Source organism: Rhinoraja longicauda, chromosome 28 (assembly GCF_053455715.1).
Source record: "Rhinoraja longicauda isolate Sanriku21f chromosome 28, sRhiLon1.1, whole genome shotgun sequence".
Lineage (NCBI taxonomy): Eukaryota > Metazoa > Chordata > Chondrichthyes > Rajiformes > Arhynchobatidae > Rhinoraja > Rhinoraja longicauda.
Window position 1 is genome coordinate 11,435,462 of NC_135980.1, and position 27,817 is coordinate 11,463,278.

Here is a 27,817-nt window from a genome sequence, read left to right on the forward strand (position 1 = left end):
CAATTTTAGGCCCACCTTATTCACCGCCAGTCATCCCTTTGGTGCTAATGGAAGAAGTTTCATTGAAATTGGTGTTATATTTTTTAAGTTATTCACATTTTATAGCTTAAATCTATCTCCTAGGGAGGGAGGATAAGGGGGGTTGAGGGGGATGGAGTGGGGGGAGGGGAAGAGAGAGGGTGAGGAGGGAGGGGAGGGGGAGGGGAGGGGGAGGGGAGGGGGAGGGGAGGGGGAGGAGGAAGGGGAGGCGGGAGGGAAGGGGGGAGGGAGGAGGGGAGGGGGAGAGGAGAAGGGGAGAGAGGGGGGAGGGGGGAATGCGGAAGGGGAGGGGGGAGGGGAGAGAGGAGAGGGGGGAGGAGGAGAGGGGAGGGGGGAGGAGAGGGTGCTGCTCCAATGCAGGACAGGTTTGGGCCCAATGGGTCCACTTGGTCTAGTATCAACTAAAGGGTGCATTTCCAAGAGGGATGTAGAAAAAGAGAGATTTTGAGGAAACTGATTTATTTATTGCAATTTGCAAGGTTGAGAAAATGGTTTGAAAAAATAAGTTCAGGGGCTTTCTAGTTTTATTAATTGAGGCATGGAGTGCATGAGTAAGGAAACCACGATGAACCAATCTAAATAATTGCTGAAGAAGGGTCTCGACCCAAAACGTCACCCATTCCTTCTCTCCCGAGATGCTGCCTGACCTGCTGAGTTACTCCAGCAATTTGTGAATAAAAACCTTCGATTTGTACCAGCATCTGCAGTTATCTTCTTATACTAAATAATTGCTAGAACTACTGGCGTATTAAGTCCAATTATGGTGCCATACTTTGAGAAAATTGCAACGGCTTCAGAGCAGGTGATAACCACTTGTGAGGTGTTTGCGCAGTAATCAACCAGAACCAGAACCAGGTGTAATAAGGGATTTACTGAAAAGTTTCCATTGATTTTAGTTGGAGCAAAGAAGCTGGGGCTGTTTCTCCTTTGGACTAAAGGAATCGGGTGGAGGTGTTCAATATCACAACAGACAGAGGCAGAATACGTAGAGAGAAATCATTTCCATTCACCAAAGAGCAAAGAACTGGAGAAAACAGAATGAGGATGATTAGTAAAATAACCAAAATTGCAGGGAGAAATCCTTTATTCTATAGCAACGGGCTGGTGGGAGTGGACTCAAGGCCAGAGTCAGTGGGGAGAGAAAAAAAAAATCATTTGCAGCTGGAGCTGGATAAATACTTGACTTTTTTTTTGCAAGGGCAAGACTATTGAGAAAGGACAAGGATATTAGATGGCAAGGAACTGCAGATGCCGGAATCTTGGATTACTTCCATTTCCCTGAGCGTGACAAGATTGGTCAAATGACCTCCTTCCACGCCAGAACCACTCGGCAATGTCGTAATGCTGTGAACTATTCACGTGCATCTGCTGTCGGGTAACAGAGGACAGACACACTCAGGAATTTGGAAACAACCTGCACAGGTTCCCCAGATCCAATCGCTGTCTGCGAGGGGGCGGGATCCACCTTGATTCATTCCCTTGCCCCTCAGGGCACTGCAATGAGCATTTATATCCTTCACATTTCCTGGAGCAGGACACTGAGAGCAACACACTCAAGCTGTCACTCGAGAAGATAGCCCGCTCCCTGCAAACGCAACCAGTATGACATCCACGAGACCAGCAAAGCCCAGCGCCTGCCTTGTCCCGAACTACTATGACGGCTTCTTAGAAAAGATGGAGAATAAAAGCCAGGTAAGTACTTTTCTTACAATTTCGCTGTCGTCGTTTTTGCAATGAATTTTTACGTTAGATTTTATATTAAAATGCTGACAGGTGCTTTTGAAAGTCTACCTGTAACTCGGTTGCCCTCTCGTTTAGTAGTTGATAGCTTATTGATGTCAACCATCAGGTTATTTATTAAACACTGCAACCTCCAAATAGGCTCCGAACCATCTAGACTTGAGGGGACATTATTTTTTACTTTGCATTATTATTGTTTATATAAAAACACACACACACATATAACAACTTTTATCGTTTATTTATTTGTTATATGGAAAAACATTTAATGTATGGCGACTATATATATTTATATTTATTCACAAAATGCTGGAGTAACTCAGCAGGTCAGGTATATATAGGTATAATTAACTAAAGGGTTGGATCAGCAGTGCTGTATCAATACTGAATGTGTGCCCCAGGGCTCTGTTCAGGAAAGCTCTAATGTTTATAATTTGTGTAAATGACACCGTTTCAGACATTCAATGCACAACAATTATATTTGCTAATGATGCAAATTGGAGTGGTATAAATGAATCGTTAGGAACAGTAACAATTAATTAACAAGTTCGACAAAGGAAAAAATAGGTGGGCGGAATAAGGGCAATTAATCGGAACAGGGATAAATGTATAAACACAACATTTCAGAAAGAAAATAAGGCAAACGCCCCTGGTGCTTTGCCAATCCTTGTGTTTTCAGCACTAAATACTGAAATATTGCATTCGTATCTGTGCGTTACATTTTGCCTTATTTCTGATTTTTACAACACAACACGATTGTTGACAATCTCCAGTGACAGCATTCTATTTTGAATTTTATTAAAATTTGTGTATTGTGCACTTTTTAAATAAAAATGCCTGCTCTCCCATTTCGGTCGATCTCTGGTTCTCTGCCACTTCAATGTTGGTTCCATCTCCAGTTATGTTTCCCCTGCGCCTTTAGACGTTGAGATGCAGCGTGGAAACGGGTCTTTTGGCCCACCAAGTCTGCGTCGACCAGCCATCACCCTGTACACTAGCACAATCCGACACACTAAGCACAATTTACAGAAGCGAATTAACCTACAAACCTGTACTTCTTTGGAGTGGGGGGTGGGGGGAGAAACCAGAGCATCTGGAGAAAATCCATGCGGTCACGGGGAGGATGTACAAACTTCCTACCTACAGACAGTACCTGCAGTCAGGATCGAACCTGGGTCTCTGGTGCTGTAAGGCAGCAACTTTGCTGCTTTTGCTGCCCTGTGAAATTATTTTCTTTGCTGGCTCAATAATCCTCCCAAAATTTAGGTTTCCTGTGCCAATGCTCCTTATTTTGGAAGAATTTCCAGTTACTTATTACATTCGCGCCATGGTCCAAACTGAACTCTCTGGTTGGTAAAGGGAAGTACATTGTGGATGATCATATTGTTATCATGTGTTGTATTTATGCTGGCTGGTTAGCACGCAAAAAAAGCTTTTCACTGTACCTCAGTACACGTGACAATAAACTAAACTGAACTACTGTTTCTGTCTATGATGTCCAGCTGAGGGGCAGTGCAAAGTGGCACACCCAGTAGAGCCGCAGCCTCACACCGCCACAGAACCAGGTTCAATACTTGCCTCGGGTGCTGTTTGTACGGAGTTTTCATGTTCTCCCTGTGACCGTGTGGATTTTCTCCTGGTGCTCCAGTTTCCTCCCACACTTCAAAGACATCTGGGTTTGTAGGTTAATTGGCTTCTGCAAATTGTCCCTAGTGCGTCAGATAGAACTAGTGTACGGGTGATCGATCACTGGTCGGCACGGAGTTGGTGGGCTGAAGGGCCTGTTTTCATGCTGAAGAAACTAAACTAAGTACAATAGCAGTGTAGGAGTCTAACAGGTTACCTTCTAACATTCTGCTATATATTTATATATATATAGCAGAATGTTAGAAGATATATATATATGCTGTAACAGAGTAAGAGTTCTGCACTCCATAGTGCAAACATGGAAGTCTAGCACAGGTTGACTTGTGCACTGCAGTAGCTGGTGGCTATCAGTATGATCCAGCCCATTATATTAACTGGTTACCAGGCATTTATACATACGGCAGAGGTTAACATGATTGCACAGAACAATAGTTATGATTTTCCAGATTATTGATGAGCTGGTGCAGTTTATTGATGATGTTGCTTACACACCCCATCACTCTGAGGAAGAGCAGGTCAATAACTGGCTGAGTTAAATTAATCTTCTTTATTTCTTGGATAGGCTATGACTTGAGAGGGCTTCATGTTGTTGACTGATTGCTGCACTGGGTTTGCCTGAGGGCAGTTACCTGTGATGCATAGATCACCACACAGACCATTAGCATCACTGCAGAAATTCTTTGGAAGCATCCTATGCTTAACCAGTTTGGGCAGTTTCAACAAAGGGCTTATTCTACCGTATAAAATCAGATCTTTCCTGGTAACTCCAGTAGACAGCTTCATTTATACCTTCTCCACTGATGAGGTGGCCCTTGTCAGCATCTGGTCCCAAAAGAGGATTTGAATAATTTTCAGACCAGGGCTGACAGCTTAATGCACCTCATTATTTTTAGACATTACGATCCCTAATATGATACGGGTCTTCCCTTCCCCTTGCCTTCAAGAACCTTGCCATTACCAAACCCTCCATTCCCAATATCCTGGAGGTTACCATTGTCTGGAGGGATTGGAAGGAACCCCAGGAATTTGATCCATCGACCAAGCATTGGCAATCTCTATTCTTTTCAAAATGGTTATCTTGGATGGAAGTCACGAAGTGATGATCTCGCACGAGATGCAACACCTGTCCCTTTACCTCCCCCCTCAACACCATCCAAGGACCCAAACAGTTTTTCCAGGTGAGACAGAGGTTCACCTGCACCTCCTCCAACCTCATCTATTGCATCCGCTGCTCTAGATGTCAACTTATTTACATCGGCGAAACCAAGCGCAGGCTCGGCGATCGCTTCGCTCAACACCTGCGCGCTCGGTCCGCGTTGGCCAAACTGATCTCCCGGTGGCCGAGCACTTCAACTCCCCCACCCATTCCCTGTCTGACCTTTCTGTCATGGGCCTCCTCCAGTGCCATAGTGAGGCCCACCGAAAATTGGAGGAACAGCACCTCATATTTCGCCTGGGCAGCTTGCAGCCCAGTGGTATGAACATCGACTTCTCCAACTTTAGATAGTTCCTCTGTCCCTCTCTTCCCCTCCTCCTTCCCAGATCTCCCTCTATCTTCCTGTCTCCACCTATATCCTTCCTTTGTCCCGCCCTCCTAACATCAGTCTGAAGAAGGGTCTCGACCCGAAATGTCACCCATTCCTTCTCTCCTGAGATGCTGCCTGACCCGCTGAGTTACTCCACCATTTCGTGCCAAATGTCTCTTGATAATTATGGGGAGAAAGCAGGAGAATGGGGTTAGGAGAGATAGATCAGCCATGATTGGATGGCGGAGTAGACTTGATGGGCCGAATGGCCTAATTCTACTCCTATCACTTATGATCGCTTGTGTCCAAACCATGACCATAACCAGTTCTGACCTCCTGCATTTACCTACATATGGTTGTTGGAGTGTAATTAAAATTCTGCCTCGCATGCTTTCCCAAAGAACCTAAAACCAACTTGTGGTCCAATGGCTGGTATTAATTCATTCGACAAAGGTTGCAAATTAAAGATATGATTCATCAATCTATGTCACATTAACCTAGTTTGACTGTTCATGTATTTTCAACATCTTTATTTTTAACACTCCATGTTTTTATTTCCTGTGAAGTTCGGGAATTTGACACTAATGTGTCATTGAATTTAAGGTGTGTAATATAAACACGTGAGTAGTATCGGGATGTAAAATTCGAAAATGCTCCAAGCACTTTCAGGTGTGTAGGGAGAGAAGTAACGTGCCAGATTAATGGCATGTCACCAGAGTTGCTTCAATGAAAGTGTTTAGTTCAAGGCTATAATTACATTGCATTATTTTACTGTAAATCCACACATGTGTCAGAAACTAAAACAAATTGATTGGGAATATTTTATTGCAAAAAAAAAAGATTAAGTTTTCGATTTGCCTTGGCGTACTGATTTTAGTTTTGAGTTATAAATGTTGTAGTTTTTGCAATCTGAATGCAAACCAAGAATTCGGGAGTAAAAAGCCAAAAATCCTGGGTCACGGGCTCAATTAAATTTTAATTGAGTCAGGTCTGGAATGAACTTAACCCCAGTTAATTTTTTTTCAAATTTATTTTGGTGATAGATGGCACTGGGGCAGGAGTTTTTAAACCAGGCTTGAATTCTTCCTTTGGGGTTGATAATTGCTCTTGAGGTTATATTGTTCCAGTTCTTTTTCCAGTTCTGCTAGATTTCTATTGACAGAGAAAACTTCCACAAAACACAATGTGTCTCCCCTTTTGTTGTAATTCTAACAGGATGCACCCTCCTCCTCCAAAAAAAACCTCTACTTTTGTCTGTTTTTCTCTCCCATGGCAAGAGTGCACATTTAAAGCCGCACAAGAAACTTCAAGTAAAAACAGAAAATGCTGCAAGCATTCGTCAGTCAGCCAGTCAGTTTCTGTGTGAAGAGAAACTTAATATTTTGGGTTGGAGACTGCCAGAATTAGCAAAGGGAACATGCAGACTAATTCTACATTTAAAGATCAGCTTTTTTTTTAATAACCTTTCACCTGACTGAGGGATAGTCAGTGCATAACAGGAACTTGTCATTAAATGCCAGGATGATGACCTGTCTATGCTATTGAAAATGGTTTTCAATAGAAGGATATGAATCCAAAGGACCCAAAATATTACTAAGAATAAGTATTCTTCTCACAAATCTAGATAACCTCAGTTTTCCAACATCTTGGGTGATTCTAGTTTTTTGAAGTGCTCCCTTGGCACAGCAACAGAATGTCAGTCTGAATCACCTTGACTATGACCAAAACCAATACTTTCTGACTGAGAAACAAGGTGGACAGTAGGATTTTGGACAAAGTGCACATAACTTCCTGACTATCACCCCACCCCACTTCTGCAAAGGAAGGATTACATTCTTGTTAAAAAAATACCCTGGTGCCATTACTGTACAATAGTGAAGCAGTCTTGTCAAAATACTGTGTCGATTTTTTTTTTTCCTTATTGATTTTAACTTTTGAGGTCTATATGAAATTCCCCATTTCTCATTTTTTTCCAAATATTTTTAATCTCCTTCCTCGTAACCTTCAGGAATCAAAAAATCAATCTCATCTAAGGTTCCTTGTTTATCATTTTGAAGAAGTGCTGTAAAAATTATCTGGATTGACGTGATTCTTGACATAACCTGGCATTTGGCCAGAAGTGAGAATATTTGCAGTATTGGAACAACTCAGTTACTGTAAGTGCACCTTGCTTCCTGATGCCAATGTGAATAATACGTTGACACATCGCACATATACTCCCATAACATGTCTGTCCATGTCAACATACAAAACAACAATTTGCATTTAGATGGCAGATGTTTTTTTAATCCTATCCTTTCTTTCCTCCGATCCTTTGAATGTCCCAGTATGCTAGAAACTAGCCTTTCATCACTGGAATCTGAATTCATTTCAGACTGAACTGATAAGTTTAGTTTATAGATACAGATCGGAAGCAGGCCCTTCAGCTCACTGGGTCCCCGCACACTAGCACTATCCTGCTTTTACAATTTACAATTTTGCTGAAGCCAATTAACCTACAAAACTGTGCGTCTTTAGAGTTGGGAGGAAACAGGAGCACTTGGAGAAAACCCACGCGGTCACTGGGAGAACGTACAAACTCCGTACAGACAGCACCCATAGTCAGAATCAAACCCAGGTCCCTGCGTCTGTAAGACAGCAACTCTGTCGCTGCGCCACCATGCCGTCCCATAAGTTAGTAATTATTTTGCTCTGTGCTGGACAGAAAGGTCACGCACAACTTGATTTTGAAATGGTCTCCATTAGGTTCAGAGGTGACCCGTGAATAGTATAAAGGCATCTCTTGAGCACTGTATTAACAACTGATGCAGCATTTACAACTTTACTCTGTGGAACAGGAAGGCTGGTTTGAGAGAAATGTCTCGTTGGAGCAGTTATGAGATTAGACCCGAGGCATGTTGAAGGCCAATGTACAGGGAGAGTTCCTATGCATCCAGCCTTGCTGGATTTGAACCCACCAGCACCTAATGCAGACTTAGACACGTAAACAAAAATTAATGCAAGTTTGCAGTGAACAGTTCGCCATCAGTGGTCACATGATGAAACATAGCACAGTACTCTGATGCTGAAAATCAGGAATAAAATAAAATTGTTGGAACGCTCAGCTGGATAGGAAGTGTCTGTTGTGAAAGCAAGAACATTAACATTTCAACTCCGTTGATCAAAATAACAGAGAGGAGTGTGTCTGTCTGTGTGCGTGTCTTTGCCTACAGTGAAAGATAATGCTGGGCATTTCCAACATTTTTGGTCATGGAGTTATATTAGGAAAGGTGATTTTTTTTTCTTATCTCTGCATGGAATCTGCAAGTCATTGTCTGACAAGCTATGGCTTTGTGTGTGTGATGCTTAACTTGATAAATCTCCCTTTAATTAACGTGGTTTCATGTCAGTTGGTGCTGGTGGATGGACTGGAAAAACTACTTTAAAAAAAAAACCCATTCTTTTTCTGGATTTGGTGTTGTCAGCCAGACCCACTGTTCTTCCTCATCGCTAAATGTCCTACAGAATGCAGTGGTGTGCTGCTTTCTTGAACCACTGCAGTTCTTCTGGGGAGAGCACCTCCATAGCAAGTTGGGTTGGGAGTTCCAGTATTTACACCTGGTGGTGACAAAAGACCAGCAATATTTCCAAATGAGGAAATACTTGCGGGGGAACATGCAGATAGTTGTGTTTCCATCCACCTAGTGCCAATGTATTTCTAACTGGTGGAGGTCACAAGTTTGGGAGGTGCAGTCGGGGTAGCCAGGCTTAACAACTGCAGTGCACTTTGTAGATGTACACGTTGCAGTCTAGGTATACTGGTGATGGTAAGTAGAGAGTGTTTCATCACACTCCTGACATTAGTGTCTTGGGGAAATGCTGGTGTGGGCCTTGGGGTGTCAGTTGCCACAGGCTGCCAATTTTGTAGCCAGCACCATGTTCATTTAGTTGGTCCAGTTGAGTTTGGGGGTCAGCGGTGGCCCTCAAGATATCGATGATGCGGACTGATTGATCGTAGTGAGGTGAGGCGAGTAGTTAGATTCTCACTTGTAGGAGTTGGTTTTATCACCTGGCATTTTAGTGGTGTGGATGTAACTGGCCACTTGTTGGCCAAGCCTGAATGCCCCCTGGGTTTTGCTGCAAGTTGGGTATAGATTGCTCCTTTTGCTGAGTTGCAAGTGGAAGTAAACATTGTACAATCATGAGGGAACATCCCCACTTCTGACATGATAGCGGGAGGAAGATCATCGATGAAGCAGCTGATGATAATTGGGCTTTGGACTCCAAATTGAGGAAGCCCATTGCAGGGATGAATGATCATTGACTATCATTGGGGTGGTGCAGCAGGTAGAGCTGATGCCTCACAGTGCCAGAGACCTGGTTCGATCCTGACCTCGGGAGCGTATGGAGGTTACATATTCTCCCTGTGACTGTGTGGGTTTCCTCTGGATGCTCTGATTTCCTTCCACATCCCAAAGATCTGCAGGTTTGGAGGTTAATTGGCCTCTTTATTTTCCCCTAGCGTGGATGCCAAAGTGGGAGAACTAGTGCGAATGGGCGATCGATGGTCGGCATGGACTTAGTGGGCCGAAGGGCCTGCTTCCATGCTGTATCTTTCAACCAATCAATCAGCTCAATTGATCAATCAACCACACCATCTTTCTTTTTCTGATTCATGACTCCAGTTTTTAAATTGGTTTCCCTTTTTACTGCCCACTCACCTCAGTTTTACCAGGATCCCTTGATGTCATATCCCGTCAAATACTTTTGTCATCCTCCTAGTTCTACAATTCAGTGGTCCATATTTGGATTACTGTCTAGAACATAGTCATTCTGAAAAATTATAAACCAAGCATTAGTGAGGAGGTTATTTCTTCAGCAAGTGCTGCTTGAAACCACTGTTGATAATGGCTTCCACCACTTTGGTGATGACTGAGGAGACTGGATGGGCAGTAATTATTTACATCTTTGTTGGGTAGATGCCAGTGATGCAACTCTGCTTGGTCAGTGTGGCTTGTGGCACAGCGAATTCTGGACTGCAGGTCTTCAGTGCCACAGCTAGGATGCAATCTTATCTCCTAGCCTTCCCTGTGTCTAATACTGTGGCCATATTGTGCTGTGGCTCACAGACGACCTCGTTTAGTCATTCACAGATGAACATTAAGTGCGGCCCCCAAATGCCTACCTATTGTTAAGATCGTCTTTCTGACGATCTACTGGGGAATGTATTGTGCTTTAACCTCTGAAGAATGATTGGTCATGATTAGATTAAATATTGTCAATTTCGCAGTCTCGACAAGCGATGATCATAAAGGAAAAGGCCAAAGTCCCCCTGTCACCTGATCCAAATTCTGCCCCTTCAACCTGCATAATGGCATAAATTGCTCAGCAATGGGTCGTAAATATTTCCCATGGGTGGAATTGGAGTTGGATCAAAACATATTTTTGAGTGTTTACTTCCTGCATGTGAAATCTTATCAGCCTTTTAAAACCTCACACACACTGGTACAGGTCGGGGTGGTGGAGTACTAAGCTTGAAGGTTAAGAAATTTATAATAATTCTTGGCAGTGAACGTCAAGTACCAGAGGCGCATCCAATGTCTTTAACCCCTCGCTGGATTACTGGCTTTGGGAGATCATGTTGGGGTTTGAATTTGGAGGGAGTAATCTTTATCTTTTTGGTGCAGATTTTCCCCTCTGACACCAGTTAGAAGCAGAGTGGAATATCTTATGGTAGAAGATGCATAAAACGTATAACTCCACTCCCCCTCCTGCAAGCCAAATAGAATCATTCCAGCATCCAAGTCATGCTATGGGACAAGATAATGCAGCCAATGGAATTTTCCGATACTCCTTCTTTAATCTCCATTTTATACATTCTTTAATCTCCATTTTATATATTCCTCTTTTCCAACTCCTTCTGTTGCAAATTGCCACTGCCAAGGTATCCAGGAAAAATAATCCAGCTTAATACAATTGATTTTTGCCATGCAAGAGTGAATATTATTTACTAACACAGCCATAACATTTGCATTGGGTTCAAATTACAAGCAGATTAACCTATTTATGACCAAATGCAAATTCAGCGGTAATCAGTAACAAATTAATCCTCACGATTGGAAATGGCAATTGAAAAATAAACCTCACTGTGTTTTGATCAATCTGCCAGATTCTAGAAGAGGTTGATTTGTTGTGTTGCAAAATGTAACTGAGTAGGAATCATTAACTCAATGGCTGAAACATTATAGAGCTGGTTTATCTGCTTGGGATCATGTGTGACATTTGCATTGGCCCTAATACAGTCACTGGTGATTCATTTATAAGACTGATGATGTAATTGTACAGGAAGGAATATCTTTTTCATTTATTCACTCGTGTTTCTGGCAAGCCGACAAAACAAAGAGTTGTGCTATAACGCAGGCTTCCTTAATCCAAATCCAGTTCGGTTTAGAGATACTGCATGGAAACAGGCCCTTCGGCCCACCGAGTTCACGCAGTCTAGCGATCATCCCGTACACTAGCACTACCCTATACACTAGGAAAACTGACAATTTTTTTCCTACTAATTAACCCACAAACCTGTACATCTTTGGAGTGTGGGAGGAAACCAGAGCATCTGGGGAAAACCCATGCAGTCACAGGGAGAATGTACAAATTCCGTGCAGACAGGATTGAACTCTAGTCTCTGGCGCTGTAAGGCAACAACTCTACCACTGCGCCACTGAACTGCCCACGATGGATGATGGATTAGGAACAGTATTTACATTATGCGGGCCGCGCTGGTTATATCGTGATGGGGAGATCTTGTTTAAATCGGTACTTTGAAGGCAACTATAGCCTGTCCAATATAATGTGACTTTCTGTCATGCGAGGTTCCTTAGGAACTATCATGTACAACTACTCGTAGGTTTGCGTGTTGTGAACCATTCTGACGGGCCTGGCAGCTTTAAGATGGAGGGGTGGGGTGGGGGGGGGGGGGGGGAGGTTTCCTGTGTTACAGCAACAGACTCGATCAAACAGAGAATTCCATTCAGTCTCCATGGCGATGCTAGTGATCCAAACCACTTGTTTACCAGCCAGAAGGACCAAGAGTTCTGGGGAGGGTGAAATGGGGGAGGAACTGAAAGAGAGAAAATAATGTGATGATTGTATTTCCTCACTTAATGTGCAATTTCTTTTGGCAGAAATACAAGAGATATTGGACGGTGCTCAGAGGGAACGAATTATTCTTCCAGGTGACCAGCAGGGATCCAATGGTATGTCACTGTGTTTCTGTAACCAAGTACCCCACGTCATCCATTTTGTAGAAGCCTCAGTAAACAACTTATTGCATGGTTTGATTTTATTTACTCTTGTGGCCAGAGTGAGTGAGGTAGGTGGGAGATAGTAGGGGGGGGAGAAAGTAAGTAGTTTGTATGGTTTTGCCAAAATGGAGGAGTATCTTGCACTAAATGGCCCGATTCAGGAATAATTTTCTTGTATTTCTTTGCCATGCTGAAATGTATTTACATTCTTGGAACTCTGTTACCTCTTAATATTAACACTCACCGAGGCTGCCAGCTCCTTCAATTCTGGAACTTCCTATTAACCCTGAAGCAACCATCTGAAAACAATTATTAAACCAAAACCAGGAAAGCTAAATTCTATTTCTTTCCTATTTGCTTGATATACACTTTTACTCCACTGCTGCACCACCCTGCCACCACTCTTCAGGAAGCAAGGACTTTACTTTGTGCTTTTATTCCCCGTTTATTAAAATAAAGGCAAAAAAGTTTAAACCTTCTATGCATATTCATTTATATTATGAACCTGTATTTTTCAGTATATTGAGAAAATCAATCTTGAAGACTTCATGTCTGTGGAAGATGATGAAATCTATCCTAATAACCTACAACACATCTTGATATTGAAGCTGAAATCTGGAGACATAAAGTTAAAGGTAACATTTTGTCCTTGTGTTGAGTTGAGATGCTTTTGGCCCTCATGGCTTACATACTAAGTGAATCTTAGTATGAACGGAATCTTTTAGAACAGAGATGAGGAAAAACTTTTAAGTCAGAGAGTTGTGAATCTGTGGAATTCTCTGCCTCAGAAGGCAGTGGAGGCCAATTCTCTGAATGCATTCAAGAGAGAGCTAGATAGAGCTCTTAAGGATAGCGGAGTCAGGGGGTATGGGGAGAAGGCAGGAACGGGGTACTGATTGTGAATGATCAGCCATGATCACATTGAATGGCGGTGTGGCTCAAAGGGCCGAATGGCCGCCTCCTGCACCTATTGTCTATTGTCTATTAAAGAGGGTGTAGGATTGAGGGAAACAAAGGTTAATTCCCAAAGTAACCATTCCCTCAACTGGTCCTTTGTTCACAATTCCATGACTACCTATTGTTCCCTCTCACGGCACTTTTGTGTGTTACTATAGGAGATGCGGCATACGCCCTCTAACTTTCCTACCTACTCCTTACTCCTGAGCTGGGAGTCATCCAGGCTCCCAAATAGTCCATCCAGGTGAAGTGCTTTAAAGTGCATGTTTTGTCACCTTTTCCAGTTCTGAAAGAGAAGAAAGGGTGGAGAATATGTTTGTCCAAGTGATACAAGCATTGATAGTGCATCTGAGGGAAGATACTGAATGCTTGGTATCACAGCTGACCTGCGTGGTGGATGTGTAAGTAGATGGATATGAATAAGGTAGACACAAAATGCTGGAGTAACTCAGCGGGTCAGGCAGCATCTCGGGAGAGAAGGAATAGGTAATGTTTCGGGTAGAGACCCTTCTTCAGACTGAATAAGAGCAGCTTAGAGAAAAATCAAATGTTAGAACCACTAAATAAATACAGAACTTGGTTGCCTGAAATATTCAACAAATCGAGCAGTTTCTGTGGAGGGAAAAACTAATGTTACTGGTGGATGATCTTTGATCAGATCTAACCAGTTCTGACACAAACAAGAAATGCTGGTTATGTGAAATTGTTGAATTTAATATTGTGTCCCGACTGTTTCAGTGGATTCAGACAGAAGTTTCCTTGAGATGATATTGGGAATAATTTAACTGTCATAAGAGCCAGGATGTTTAGATGCTAAAAATCTCTGAAATAGGCAGGCAAATCGGCATAATAAATTACAAAAAAGGCACGATAAAGGCATTTACTGACAAAAAAAAGGCATGTATTTCCACCACCAAAATATGGTTAAAAATTATAATATAAAGGTACACTACATTAAATGATCAAATTGCCTGGTTGCACATAATTACTAGCATTTTTTTCAAATTACCTGGCTCGAAGGGCCGAATGGCCTACTCCTGCACCTATTGTCTATTGTGTTAAATGATGCCGTCTGTCAGACATAATATGCTTCAGTTGTGAAAAACCTCTTTCTACCCCAGCTGAGGTCACTGGTGCATACCCGAAACAAACTACAGCTCTATATTCATGTTGATATCTTGTGCATAACAACTACCTTTGAGAACTTTAGCTATGTTTTATATTTCTTCAAGATCTTTGTTACCTAAAATCATTCTCTCACATTTTCCTTGTATGTCTTTACCTACATCGCCAGGAACCTTATGAATATTGTCAGTTACTTTGTTGAAAACCTGCAAGTTATTCACTAATGTGTCGCCACGTTTCTCAATGGAAGTGGTAGCTTGTGGGAAGTTTGCAAAATTGGAAGCAATAAACACAAGATGACAGTGGAGGAACATTTTCGGCATGATTTCACTGATGATCCTGACTGCAGCAGATTCTTCTTCTTCAAAACAATTGACGATTTCTTTTATCTTTTCAAAATTTGCAGCAGAGTAGAGTACTGCAGAGTGCTATATACCCCACTAAGTCAAAACGGGCTGAGGAGGTAGCGGAATCTCTGGTGCCATTTCCTTGAACAACTGCTCAGGTGCTTTGAGGAAGATTTTCTTGACATTGGAAACTGGGCAATCGACATTTGGAAACAAGCTACGAAATCCATCTCGTAATGGAGAAAACATGCAAACAGAAATGGGAGTTATTTAAGTTTGTGTTTTTTTTTCTCCACAGGCAGATAGTTTGGAGAGCCAAGAGCAATGGAAAAGCTTCATTCACACAGTTACAAAGGTAAGTCAGTTCCATTGCCACTTCACTGTTTGCTTTAGTTATCTTAGATAAATGGTGAAAAAAAACATTGCTCTATCCAATCAGGTGCACAATTTATGTTCATAAGTGATAGGAGCAGAATTAGGCCATTCGGCCCATTAATTTTACTCCACCATTCAATCATGGCTGATGTATCTCTCCCTCCTAACCCCATTATCCTGGCTTCTCATAACCCCTGACACCTGTACTAATCAAGAATCTATCTATCTATCTCAGCCTTAAAAATATCCATTGACTTGGCTTCCACAGCCTTCTGCGGCAATGAATTCCTTCTGATTAAAGAAATTCCCAATGAAAATGTTGTAGGATAGATCTTCCATTCTGAAATCCCTTTTGTGGTGATCCTCTCCCTGCTCCACATGAATACTTAGTTTGGCTTGATACACTGACTGAATATTACGTCAGTGGGTGTAAATGGAACAAGCAAAATGTGATTATTTTATTCATCGGGAATCAGAAGAAAGATTTTATTTTGTTTTCTTTCTTGTTTCTTCAACTGGGAATATGAATGTCACTTTTCAAAGTGTTATGGAAGAGATGCTAATAATTTTCTTTAACTAAAGGGACGATTTAATTACCTCGACTTGATCTTGGTGGTTGGCAACTGTGAACAATTGTATGGATTTTTTAAAGTTCCAGACCATTTCTCCTCATGAGATCGGCCATTTTGAAATGAAATAATACATTCAATCAATCTGTAATAAATGTCACAGGAGTAATGCAACCCCCCCCCACTTTGCTCTAAACTTGAATGTTTAAATTGCAGTAAGATTTCTAAATAAGGAAATACAATTCATTAAACTGTTGTGACTGAGCATGTTGTTTTGTTCTGAATGTTGTGGTGTGTATTGGAGTCATACAGTATGGAAACAGGCCCCTTTGCCCAACTTGCCGTCACCGACCAACATGCCTCATCTACCTGTCCCAAGTCCTACCTGCCTGTGTTTGGCCCCTATCCCTCTCAACCTTTCCTATCCGTGTACCTGTCTAAATGTTTCTTAAACATTGCGATAGTACCTGCCTCAACTATCCCCACCGGCAGCTCGTTCCATATACCTACCACTGTTTATGTTTTTTTTAAAAAGTTGCCCCCAGGATCATATTAAATCTTTCCCCCCCTCACCTCAAACCTTTGTCTTCTGGTTCTTGATTTCCCCTATTCTGGGTAAAGCAGTCTGTGCATATACCCTATCTATTTCTCTCATGATATTGTACACCTCCAAGGTATTTATTCACAAAATGCTGGAGTAACTCAGCAGGTCAGGCAGCATCTCGGGAGAGAAGAAATACCTTTGATTTGTACCAGCATCTCCAGTTATTTTCTTATTGTACACCTCCAAGATCGCCTCTTATCATATCATATCATATCATATCATATACATACAGCCGGAAACAGGCCTTTTCGGCCCTCCAAGTCCGTGCCGCCCAGTGATCCCCGTACATTAACACTATCCTACACCCACTAGGGACAATTTTTTTAAAACATTTACCCAGCCAATTAACCTACATACCTGTCCTCCTGCACTCCATGGACTGAAGCCCTAGCCCGTTCAACCTCTCCTTATAGCTCAGGCCCTCGAGTCCTGGCAACATCCTCGTAAATCTTATCTGCACCCTTTCCAGCTTCACATAATGACCAAAACTGAGCACATTGCTCTAAATGTGCCCTCACCAATGTCGTGTACAACAAATGTGGCCTAACCAATGTCTTGTACAATTTTCTTTATATAGCTTGAGATTCCCAACCTGATTCTCCTCCCTGGACAGATTTGGAGACTTCGGGAGGTACTTGAACAGGAGATAAAGCGACGGCGAAAGTTGACGTCCTCTCCACCACCCCTGCCACCAGTACAATCAACAACTCCAGAGCTTGTCCAAAAAAACTACGATGATGTGGAAAACGTCCGTCTCAGGTGCCTTTCTAGGTGTTGAGAGGAAGTGGGATTAGTTGATGTTGAGCAAGGTGAAAGGAGGGATGAATTTCTTCTGAGCCCGTTGCATGTCCATCTCATTTTTGTTTGTTACGTCGTCTTCTGCTATGTTCACTTCTTTCTGCCCTGTGATTCCCTTCATGCTCTTTGCTCTTTGCTCAATCACTCACCTCAGCGGTTTTCAAGTATGTACCTTGTGCATGCTCTTGTAAGAAGAATATTGAATCCCAGTCCAACATTATATTCTCCTATATACGTCAAAGGAAAGCAATGTAAATCAGCAGCATTCTGTCCTTGTCAGCTCAACCATGGTGCCCCTTTAGTTTGATCTGCAAAAGCTAATAGTTGATCTTGGTGAGTTCAATGATAGTGTGACACAAAGATGAGAATGTTAGTTTAGACTAATTGGGGATTGTCATCATAATTCGATTATCTGGACTTGAAGCCCAAGATTGCATTGTGCTTCCAAAGTATTTGTACGAAAATCTTCTGGGCTTCTGTTTAATGGCAGTATTGGGCCTACTTGTTATGAAAAAGTTAACTCCTCTACATTGACTAAGGTAGTGGTTATAGAGGCATTAAATGTTAATCATCAACCTTTAGTCAAGAGAATACTTTCATGTTTAGTTGAACGTTATCCTTTTTAACTATTTTTTTTGTCTCCATTTCTTCCAGCTGTTTCTATAAAGTCACAAGGATGGAAGCTGAGTCCCTGCTGGCGAAAAACATAGAATTTGGAAATCTGTTAATGAGACCCAGCAGTGATGACCGGGACCTATCCGTTTCAACACGACAAGCATTCAACAAGTAAGGAAGGAATTATGATCAGTGCATCAATGCATCCTCTGGCCACCCAAAGCAAATTGCAACCAGTTGTATGTTAACAACCAGTTAACACTTTCTAGGTTGTGTGGAGAAAAAGGATAACTATTTTCTGCATAATACCCCATAAGCAGCTCCAAACTACAAACCAATTAACATGTGTAACAACTAGGGTGACGCAGCCCCAGGGACCCGGGTTTGATGTTTACTACAGGTGCTGTCTATACGGAGTTTGTATGTTCTCCCTTTGGGTTTCCTCCAGATAGAAACATAGAAACATAGAAAATAGGTGCAGGAGTAGGCCATTCGCCCCTTCGAGCCTGCACCGCCATTCAATATGATCATGGCTGATCATCCAACTCAGTATCCCATACCTGCCTTCTCTCCATACCCCCTGATCCCTTTAGCCACAAGGGCCACATCTAACTCCCTCTTAAATATAGCCAATGAACTGGCCTCAACTACCTTCTGTGGCAGAGAATTCCACAGATTCACCACTCTCTGTGTGAAAAAAAACTTTCTCATCTCAGTCCTAAAAGACTTCCCCCTTATCCTTAAACTGCTCCGGTTTCCTCCCACACTTCAAGTAGTGGTGTAAGGGTGATCACTATTCGACACAGACTCAGTGGGCTGAAGAGCCTGTTTCCACATTGTATCTCTAAACTAAACCAAGGTTCTAGTTTTCTTGTTCCCTTTATTTTGTTTTCTTACTGTCAAGCCAGTCCCGTGGATGATTTGTTTCCTGTTTTGATTGTGTGGGTTCTGTTGTGAATGAGGCCAATGTGAGTCCCTTGGAATTTACTGTACATGTGATAGGGGTGGGTTGGTGTGTGGTTTGTGAGACCCTGCGCTCCTACAACAGCTTCTGATGCACGAGGTTCTTAACTGATCCCAGTCTTAAATGCTATCCCTCCATAATGAACAATTGTGAACCAGGGAATAAGTGGGCATGTTGTATTTTTCAAGGGGGCTTTGGGAACATCTTTGAATCTTTTCCTCTGTCCACATGATAATATCCTCCCACGATGGAGCTTGAAATAGCTTGTCTGTTTCATGAGTCTGCTGTCAGGCAAGCAAATTACGTGGCTTACCTTTACAGAGCTCAAGAGGGCATTGGGTACTTATTCAACCCTAATGTGAACACCTGCTTCATGTACCTAAAGAATGTAACTGAACCCTTTCCAACATGAAAAGAAGGGTCTCGACCCAAAGCGCTACCTATTCCTTTTTACCAGAGATGCCGCCTGACTCGCTGAGTTACTCTAGCATTTCATATCTATCTTTGGTGTAAACCAGCATCTGCTGTTCCTTCTTACACATGAAACCTGCCACAACTGCTTTTACATTGTGAAATTGGAAATGATGTTATTCACCATCTCTACTGAAGGAAACTTCAAATATTCCACATACTGGAGGCAACAATTCCATGAATATTTTAATTGTGCACTCATCAAAGGTTAAACCAAACGATTAGATAATGTCAAGCCTGGGCTTTCTGGATTTTATAACTGCAAAGGGAAAGGAAACCTGAGGGAGTTAAGGAATTGAGTAAATATTAATTAGCATTGCAAGCGATGTAATGGGAACATTGGATAATGGTCAAAGAATGTTAGAAATACCATTTAATAAATGTGTTACATTTCAGCGGGACAATTGTAAAGCACTACCGGATACGATGTGTTGACAGTGGTTACATCATTGACATTGATGAAGGCGTAAGTAAGCTTTTAAATAATTACTATCTTCGTGCCACCATTTTGAGCCCATATGATTCAGCTGATGATGAGACTTCCAAAATAGTTCTGAATCAAAGAGCAGAAGGATGACTGGGTTTGCAGATTGAAATGAGGGCAGCAGTAGCAATGTTACATTTGGCCTTAAAATACCAGCAATACAAAAGAACAACATGTCACCTGGCACTTTAATGCCATATTTGTCATCCAGTAAAATATGATCTGCAGGTTGGGTAAATTGGGATTTGGAGATTCTACAACACTCTTTGGCTGAGTAACCTTGCGATACGGCACATAGAATCTCTCTCTGAGAATAAGTACCGAGCTGTCAGAAAATAATAACTTGTGGAATTATGCCCAGGAAGACAGCCATCCATAGAGCAGAAACATTGGTTAAAGTAACTTTGTTTTTTGTAATTTTTGTTCAAGTTCACTATGTATTGTTGACCAATTCTGGCCCAGTGTTGATCCTTGAATCCATCACAGTAAAGTCTGGGTGTGTGCTAGTTTTGCCCACATTGTCTCTATGTCACTCTCAACCTTCCCAATGGCCAAATAAAAATACTTTCTTGCATCTCCACCATCCTACCCTCCATCACAGGTAATGCCTTCTGATTTCACTCCCCAGAGCTCATGGATTTTGCAATGCACACATAATATATCAGTGTAATGAAGAAATGAAGTGATTCGTCATTGTTTCATTCTAAAATTGTGAACAATATCTAATGAACATTTGTGCAATCTACTATATTGCAAACCTGCCAAGCTGCTCAGTACCATTAGAAAACCTTGGTACTGAGCCACATGATAATATATTTGGGCAGATGAGCAAATTAGTTATCGGGCAGTTATTAAACACAAGAGGGAACTTGTAAGGCTCCGGAGTGAATTTTCGAGCTTATGGTCTTGTCAGCTGCAGGCAAGGGCCTCTAAGGAAACGATTAAGAAATGTTGGCATGATTTGGAGCCCAGAATTGGAATAATGCAAGCATCTTGGAAGGTTGTGGGGCTGGGTTAGATTACAGAAATATGTTGGGATTTGAAAACGTAGGTGAGACTTTTAAATTTCAGGCTTTACCTGACGAGGAGCTGTTCATGAGGGAAAATAAAAATTATACTTGTTTTCTATGTGGGTTTGCACCCTTGTCTTAAACCATATCTGCTTGTGACCTTCCTGATGCCATTTACAATGTAATGTAACTTACAATATAAATCCAACATCATAACATGCAAAACCTCTTTGTGACAATGTACTGCAAACTGCAACTGTACCAATCATGCAAATTGTGTTCTGGTATTTTCCAGGTTTTGTGCAACAGTAGACAGGAGATCGTCGAATATTTTATTCAACAAACCAATGGAGTGCTGAAGCCTTTGGAAATACCTACGGACTATGAAATCAATCTGAGTATGTTTTGGCCTTTAATTCTTAATGGATGTATTGGTTATTTTTACAACAATTCATTTGATTGACTAGGATTCAAAATTGGCGTGCCAAAGGAGGAAAGTCTCTTTCTTTCCCCCCCCTGTATGAACTATTCCCTCTTTAAATTCCTGACAGTGGATGCAGGGAGGAAATCTATTGGGAGAATCTAGAACTAGGGGTCACCCTTTGACATCAAGGCGGGTGCCCATTTAAGATAGAAATGAGACAACTTTTTTTATTCTGGCAGAGGCCCTAATGTCTTTGAAAGTCTCTTCCTCCAAGAGCCATGGGGGCGGAGTCTTTAAATATTTTTAAGGAGGAAATAGATACATTTCTGAAGAACAAGGAGTACAAAAGAACATTGGGAATAGGTGCCGATGCGGAAATGGAGGTTGCAATCAGATCAACCACCATCTTGTGAGAAACAGGATGATTAAACCACCAGGGACAGGACTGGGAGAATTGTACAAACATCGCCCCAGTCAGAGATAAGACGTGCAACGAAAGCCGAGTCTGGAACTGCACAGGGAACAACCCATATCAGGGGTTACCAGTTTTACGGGACCTCTGGGAGAGTGACACGGTCAGTGGACCTGCTTCAGAGGGATTACTCTGGATCTGTGGACATAAGGCCTACTCAATACTTCCGGGAAAATGGAGTGGAACGTGTTTTATTGGGTTAGTGCAGCCGGGATTCTTTTTGTTGCCAGCCAGGGGAGGACGAATGCTGGGCACCCCAGTGTTTGATGACCTACAAAGGGGAAAAAGAGAGTTGGAGATAGGAACCTGGGAGGATGATGAGTGGCCTCCGGCCCGAATCATTTCATATTATGGGCAAGCCACCTGGGCTCAGGATGGTTCCTGGGGATATCGTACCCCAGTGTACATGCTAAACCAAATATTACGCTTACAGGCTGTATTGGAGGTGATCACTAATCGGACGGCTGCCGCACTAAAGATGTTGGCAAAACAGCAAACGCAGATGAGAACAGCAATATACCAAAATCGATTGGCCCTGGTCTACCTCCTAGCCGAAGAAGGAGGGGTATGTGGGAAATTCAACCTCTCTAATTGTTGCCTGAATATTGACAATAACGGACAGGCAGTAATGGACATATAACAGTATAACAGAACTTAACGAAGGAATCCGGAAATTGGCGCATGTTCCGGTACAAAAGTGGAACTCAATTATGGGCATTGGATGGTGGGATTCCCTCCTGGGAGGATCATGGTGGAGAACGGTGACACAGGTGATCTTATGTGCACTGGCTGGGCTGATCTTTATCCCCTGTTGTATACCTTGTCTTAGGGAGCTTATAACTAGGAGCATAAGTCGGATGCAGGCTGTAGCAATGCCAATGGGGACAAGAGGGGAGGTGCAGAAAATCATGATCATGCGACCAGGGGAGGTTCTGGATTCCCAGAGTAGGGAAATGAGGAGAATGCTACATCAGTTGGAGACAAAGGAGTTTGAAAATGGGGTTTAATCAGGGAATGCGTAGCAAAAGAAAAAGGGTGGATTGTGAGAAACAGGATGATTAAACCACCAGGGACAGGACGATTAAACCGTCAGGGACAGGATGATTAAACTACCACCCCGTCGGGGACAGGGTGATTAGACTACCACCGAGTTCGTTAGGGCACTGATAATGTGGTACAGGGACAGAGACAGGCTGTACAAACAGCCGTAAATTTAAGAGAGTGTCTAAGCGGCAGGAAAGGGTTGAAATGGGTCATGAGGATAACTATGGGTCATATGGATAACTACTGCGCTTGCTCAAAGAGGTAAATTAATATTGCAAATACGCCCCTGATCGGGAAACTGCTAATTACCATGCACATGCAATGTATGATCTGGGGGGTACCCGGGGCGGTACAGAAGATTGTGCACCTCAGCGCTCTGATTGGAAGGAGCCCGAAGGGGAGGGGGATTCAGCAAAGGGGAGGGAGATTCAACGAAGTTGTATTGTATAAAGAGAAGGCACTGTCTTTGACTCGGTGTGTCTCGGTTTGGAGAGGCACCTGGCTCTGCAGACTCGTATATAAACATTTCTTGTTTCCACGACTTTGTCTCTGGCATCGTGATTGTGAGCACTCACATTTGCATCTCACAAGCTTATTAAGTGGCAGACCAGGTTTGAGGTCAGAGTCCTGCTCCTCCTTTGTATTCATAGACAATAGACAATAGGTGCAGGAGGAGGCCATTTGGCCCTTCGAGCCAGCACCACCATTCAATGTGATCATGGCTGATCATTCTCAATCAGTACCCCGTTCCTGCCTTCTCCCCATACCCCCTAACTCTGTTATTCTTAAGAGCTCTATCTAACTCTCTCTTGAATTAATTCAGAGAATTGGCCTCCACTGCCTTCTGAGGCAGAGAATTCCACAGATTTACAACTCTCTGAGTGCAAAAGTTTTTCCTCATCTCCGTTCTAAATGGCCTACCCCTTATTCTTAAACTGTGGCCCCTGGTTCTGGACTCCCAACATTGGGAACATGTTTCCTGCCTCTAACGTGTCCAACCCCTTAATAATCTTATATGTTTCGATAAGATCCCCTCAATATTTCTAGAAAATATTGCTGCAAATATTGGATTTTGGGTCATCTGACTTCTCGATGTTTGTTTTTGAGTAGTATGAACAAGTTATAATTAAGGGCATGCCTGTATTGACTAGTATTTAACTAAGTGATAGTGGTACCTTGTGGTGTTAACGCTCAAAATTACTGTACCCTTATAAACATTTGGTGAAATGTATCTGCTTTCTTTCACAACCCTGTAAATGCACACAATAATGAGTTGAGTTATTTAGCTCGCAGCACAGTAGTACAAAACAACTTGCGATCCCACTGCAGTTGACTTGGACTGACTATACAAAGTAGGACAGAGGGAATGCGGGCGTGCAACATTTTGGAGTGTTCAGGTTGCTGCTTTTGGTAACCATGGAGTTTAGAATATTCGTCTGATAATCCAAGGCAGACACTTTAGGTGGATATTTTTGAAGAGAAAGGAGTGTTCTTGGTTTGCTGTTAACTCCCCTCCCTCAACTAATACCGGCAAAGGATATATTCATTGTCAAGAGTGTTTTATTGTCATGTGTCCTGAAACGGAACAATGGAACTTTTATTTGCAGCAGCACAAGAGATATGTAAATATAATACTCTGTAAACACGATAAAAACAAAGTTCAGTATATAACAAGCAATAATAGCGCAAAGACAAAATGGTTCCCCCATGTCTATGTAGTTCAGAGCTGAGTTGGAGGTTGTTATGTTTAACAGCCTGATGGTTGTTTGGGAAGAAGCTGCAACAAAACACAGGCATTCGTTTTCGGGCTCCTGTACCTTCTTCCCCATGGTAAGAGTAAAGTGAAAGCGTGGCCAACATGACGTGGGTCCTAATGATGCTGGCTGCCTTTTTGAGGCAGTGGTTCCTGCAGATTTCTTTGATGTCGGGAGGTCAGTACCCCTGATAGACTGGACGGTATTCGCTACTTTTTGCAATCTTCTTTGTGCCTGAGCATTCGAGTTGCTGAACCAGGCTGTGATGCAAGCAGTTAATATGTTCTCCCCTATCCACCTTTAGAAGTTCTAGAGAGTATTTGTCGACGTGCCAAATCTCCTCAATCTTCTAAGGAAGTAGAGCTGTTGATGGACTTCCTTTAGGAAGGCATCAATGTACTAGGTCCAGGACAGATCTTCAGAGATATGCACGCCCAGGAATATGAGGTTTCGGAGTTGAGCACCTTTATGATGGAGTGTGTGCATTTCTTTTAATCTTTATCTATATTTTATTCCCTTTAGCTTTTTTCTTTGTGAGAAGGGAGGTGACTTTAATCTTGACTGACAAAATACTGATCAAATCGGCCATTAGCTTTACAAACAGTGTGATTTTACTTTCAATTGACTGCATGTAAACTGGCAGCTGATCTAATTGTATTTGTTTAGATTACAATTGCTTGCTTCCCTATCTTTTCCAAACTTCCTACTGTCGAAAAGGGGCATTCAAGTTGGGGACCAGCTTGGTAACACTGAGATGCTTCATGTGCTCACTGTGCATAAAACAACACTTAAAAGCTGCTTTTTGGTGTTCATTTCCATTACTCTTACCTTTTAGTTATTGTGGAGGAAGATGCTGAAAGTGGAGAACTGATTCATCGGAAGCTGGACACACACACATGATCAGCAACTAAGACATTGCTTCAGCCAGGTGAGCATAATAGTTGTACTAGTTTATTTTGATAATGGGTCAGTGTTGCCTCTGAGAAGACGGCAACTGGGCCTGTACTCGCTGGAGTTTAAAAGGATGAGAGGGGACTTCCTTGAAACTTACAGAATAGAGAAAGGCTTGGATAGAGTGGATGTGGAGAGGATGTTTCCACCAGTGGGAGTCTAGGACTAAAGCTCATAGCCTCAGAATTAAAGGATATTCCTTTAGGAAGATGAGGAGGAATTTCTTTAGTCAGAGGGTGGTGAATCTGTGGAATTCTTTGCCACAGAGGGCTGTGGAGGCCATGTCAATGGATATTTTTGAGGCAGAGATAGACAGATTCTTGATTAGTATCAGGGGTTATGGGGAGAAGGCAGGAGAATGGGGTTAGGAGGGAGAAATAGATTAGCCGTGATTGAATGGCAGAGTAGACTTGATGGGCCGAAAGACCTAATTTGGAACGAGAAACAGTGAACATTTCCGGTCTGGGACAGGCCGGCCTAAAATAGCAAACCCACCTCCTGTCAGTGCAGAAATCTGATAATTATTCCTTCTTTCCAATTGTATTCTACTGATGATTGGTGACAAGAATATTTGTGTGATTAGAGCAAAGTCCAAAAATTAATTATACAGATACTGTGTTGATTTATACAATTAACCTTTGGTCCTTGGACCTTGTATGGTGCTGTGTCTTCTTGATCGAATGGATACGAACGTCAGCAATCTCAGCTATGTCTACTAATGTAAGATTTGAGAAGTTTTCCCTCATTTGGAAAGCAACACCAAACCAAAGAGCTGCAGTTTGGACATTTTAAACGAGAGACTGGGACTGATAGCGGAGAAAGGCTGCGGTCAGATTAACAAAGGATGTCACAATCCGTGGGTCCTAAAATGGCCGCAGGACCTCGTGACCAGCCACAAAAAGTAAAAACCTTACAACCCAGTCTCTAGGTTTCTGCAAAGCCACGGCCAGGACAAAGGATGGGTATTGGCCATGCAGAAACCTACGAAACCGGGTCGGAGTCCAGACACTGGGGCGCTGACATCAGCATACTCACAATGCCCCAAGCCGACCTAAACAGTCCATCTCGGTGAGGGGGCACAATAGCCCATAGAAAACTACCTGGTAGGTGATAGGAAACCAGTTAACACACATCACCTCACAACGAAATACCAATTAACACCGTCTGGCCATCCCCGGTATCCCCGAACATAAGCGCAGATCAGAAGAAAACTCATACATATCTTTTTGAACAAAGAGATTCCAAGATCTGGCGGGAGATAGGACGGGTCAGAAATAGTATAACTGACCACTACTTTTGGGTGAAATAGTTAAGTCAACTGAAGTCAAGAAGAGAGTCAGAAGGAAGTCAAACGAATACAGGAGGAAGAAACGACAGGCAAGAAGAACAGATGCAAGAGAGAGGAACAGGCACGCAACTCGAGAAGAAATACTGCAAAACGAACAGCCAGTAACCCCAGTAATAGCCCCATGGTGAGCATGTACTCCAAATCCTACATATCCTGGACATAGTTTAGTGTAGAGGGGAGGGTGGTTGTTAATAAACGTTGGGTGTGTATTGAAATATGTGTTGGTCAATGTTGCGATGCGTCGTACGTTCCCCATCTTACAGTCGTGTATATGTCTTGTAGAACTGTGTGTTTAAGAATTCATAAGTAAAAAGGTATTCGGGTATATGTCCTGTGGAACTGTGTGTGTTTAATAATTCATAGTTATGTATTCGTGTGATTCGGTACGTGTTTAATAGGTATGTCATATAGCAATGTATAAGTATTCGTGGACAATAATCCCAAGCGCTGAATAAAAGCCTTTTCATTTAAACCCTGGTTTTCAAATCTGGTCTGGTTGAATTTTTCTGCACTATAAGAGCTCCTGCACCGAAGTCCAGTGTCTAGAACCGTAAGGGGTGAGTGGGTCGAACCATTCACGGGGAACCAGTGTGCACGGCCTGGTCAAGGGATCAGAGCAAGGCATGGGGACCTTAGGTCGGGCGAAAGCTCGGCGCAGAAACCCCTTACAGATAATGGCGACTACGAAGGGATGCTGGCAGCAGGATGATAGTGTACCAGAAAAGGATTTTAAAACTAGGGATGTAATGGACGAGCGCATTGCGGACTATGTGTTTAGCAAGGTGAATATCACCAAGCAATGGATGTGTGTTTTATTAGATGACAAGCGCCCACTGGATGCAGCGATCCGGTGGACGGCCAGTAAAGCCCACAAGAAATCTGTGGAAAAGGCGGTCTGGCTGACCTGCTACAAAAAGCAGGTCCAGCTCTTGGACCGCGTGGTTGTGGCACAGGCAGCCCAGATTAGGGAACTTCTTGAGGAGGTAGAGGAGAAGGCTGCGGGTGGGTACCAGTTGATTGAGGCTCTGGACTCTTTAAACAAGGAGCGCCGGGTCGTAACCAACCGCCACAAGGCCAGGGTAGAGCTGATGGAGTGTCAGATCACTGAGGCTATGCGCAGTAAGGGCAAGCTCAGGGAGCAGTGCGCTTCCCTGAGCCACCAGCTGGAGACCCAGGAAGAGAACCTTAAGGGAGTTAGGACAGCCTATAAAATGGTTTTGGAGGACAGGTCGGAAGGGGCCGACCACGGGGCCTGCCTGCAGGAGATAGA

At 42.7% G+C, this 27,817-nt stretch overlaps 1 protein-coding gene across 2 annotated transcripts; it reads left to right on the plus strand.

Moving 5' to 3' along the window:
- Window positions 1-1,593: 1,593 nt before the first annotated feature.
- Window positions 1,594-26,628, plus strand: LOC144607257 (signal-transducing adaptor protein 1-like). Of its 2 annotated transcripts, XM_078423978.1 has the most exons (8): window positions 12,759-12,870; window positions 14,963-15,019; window positions 16,790-16,971; window positions 17,665-17,796; window positions 19,457-19,526; window positions 20,850-20,952; window positions 25,084-25,176; window positions 26,509-26,628. In XM_078423978.1, the coding sequence occupies exons 1-7, from the start codon at window positions 12,784-12,786 to the stop codon at window positions 25,146-25,148; spliced, it is 696 nt and encodes a 231-aa protein (XP_078280104.1). In that variant the 5' UTR covers window positions 12,759-12,783; the 3' UTR covers window positions 25,149-25,176; window positions 26,509-26,628. The 2 variants fall into 2 exon arrangements, with proteins under 2 accessions (XP_078280103.1, XP_078280104.1); XM_078423977.1 differs by lacking the exons at window positions 20,850-20,952; window positions 25,084-25,176; window positions 26,509-26,628 and adding exons at window positions 1,594-1,731; window positions 12,116-12,187 and having other exon boundaries at window positions 12,754-12,870; window positions 19,457-19,637.
- The last annotated feature ends 1,189 nt before the right edge of the window (window positions 26,629-27,817 follow it).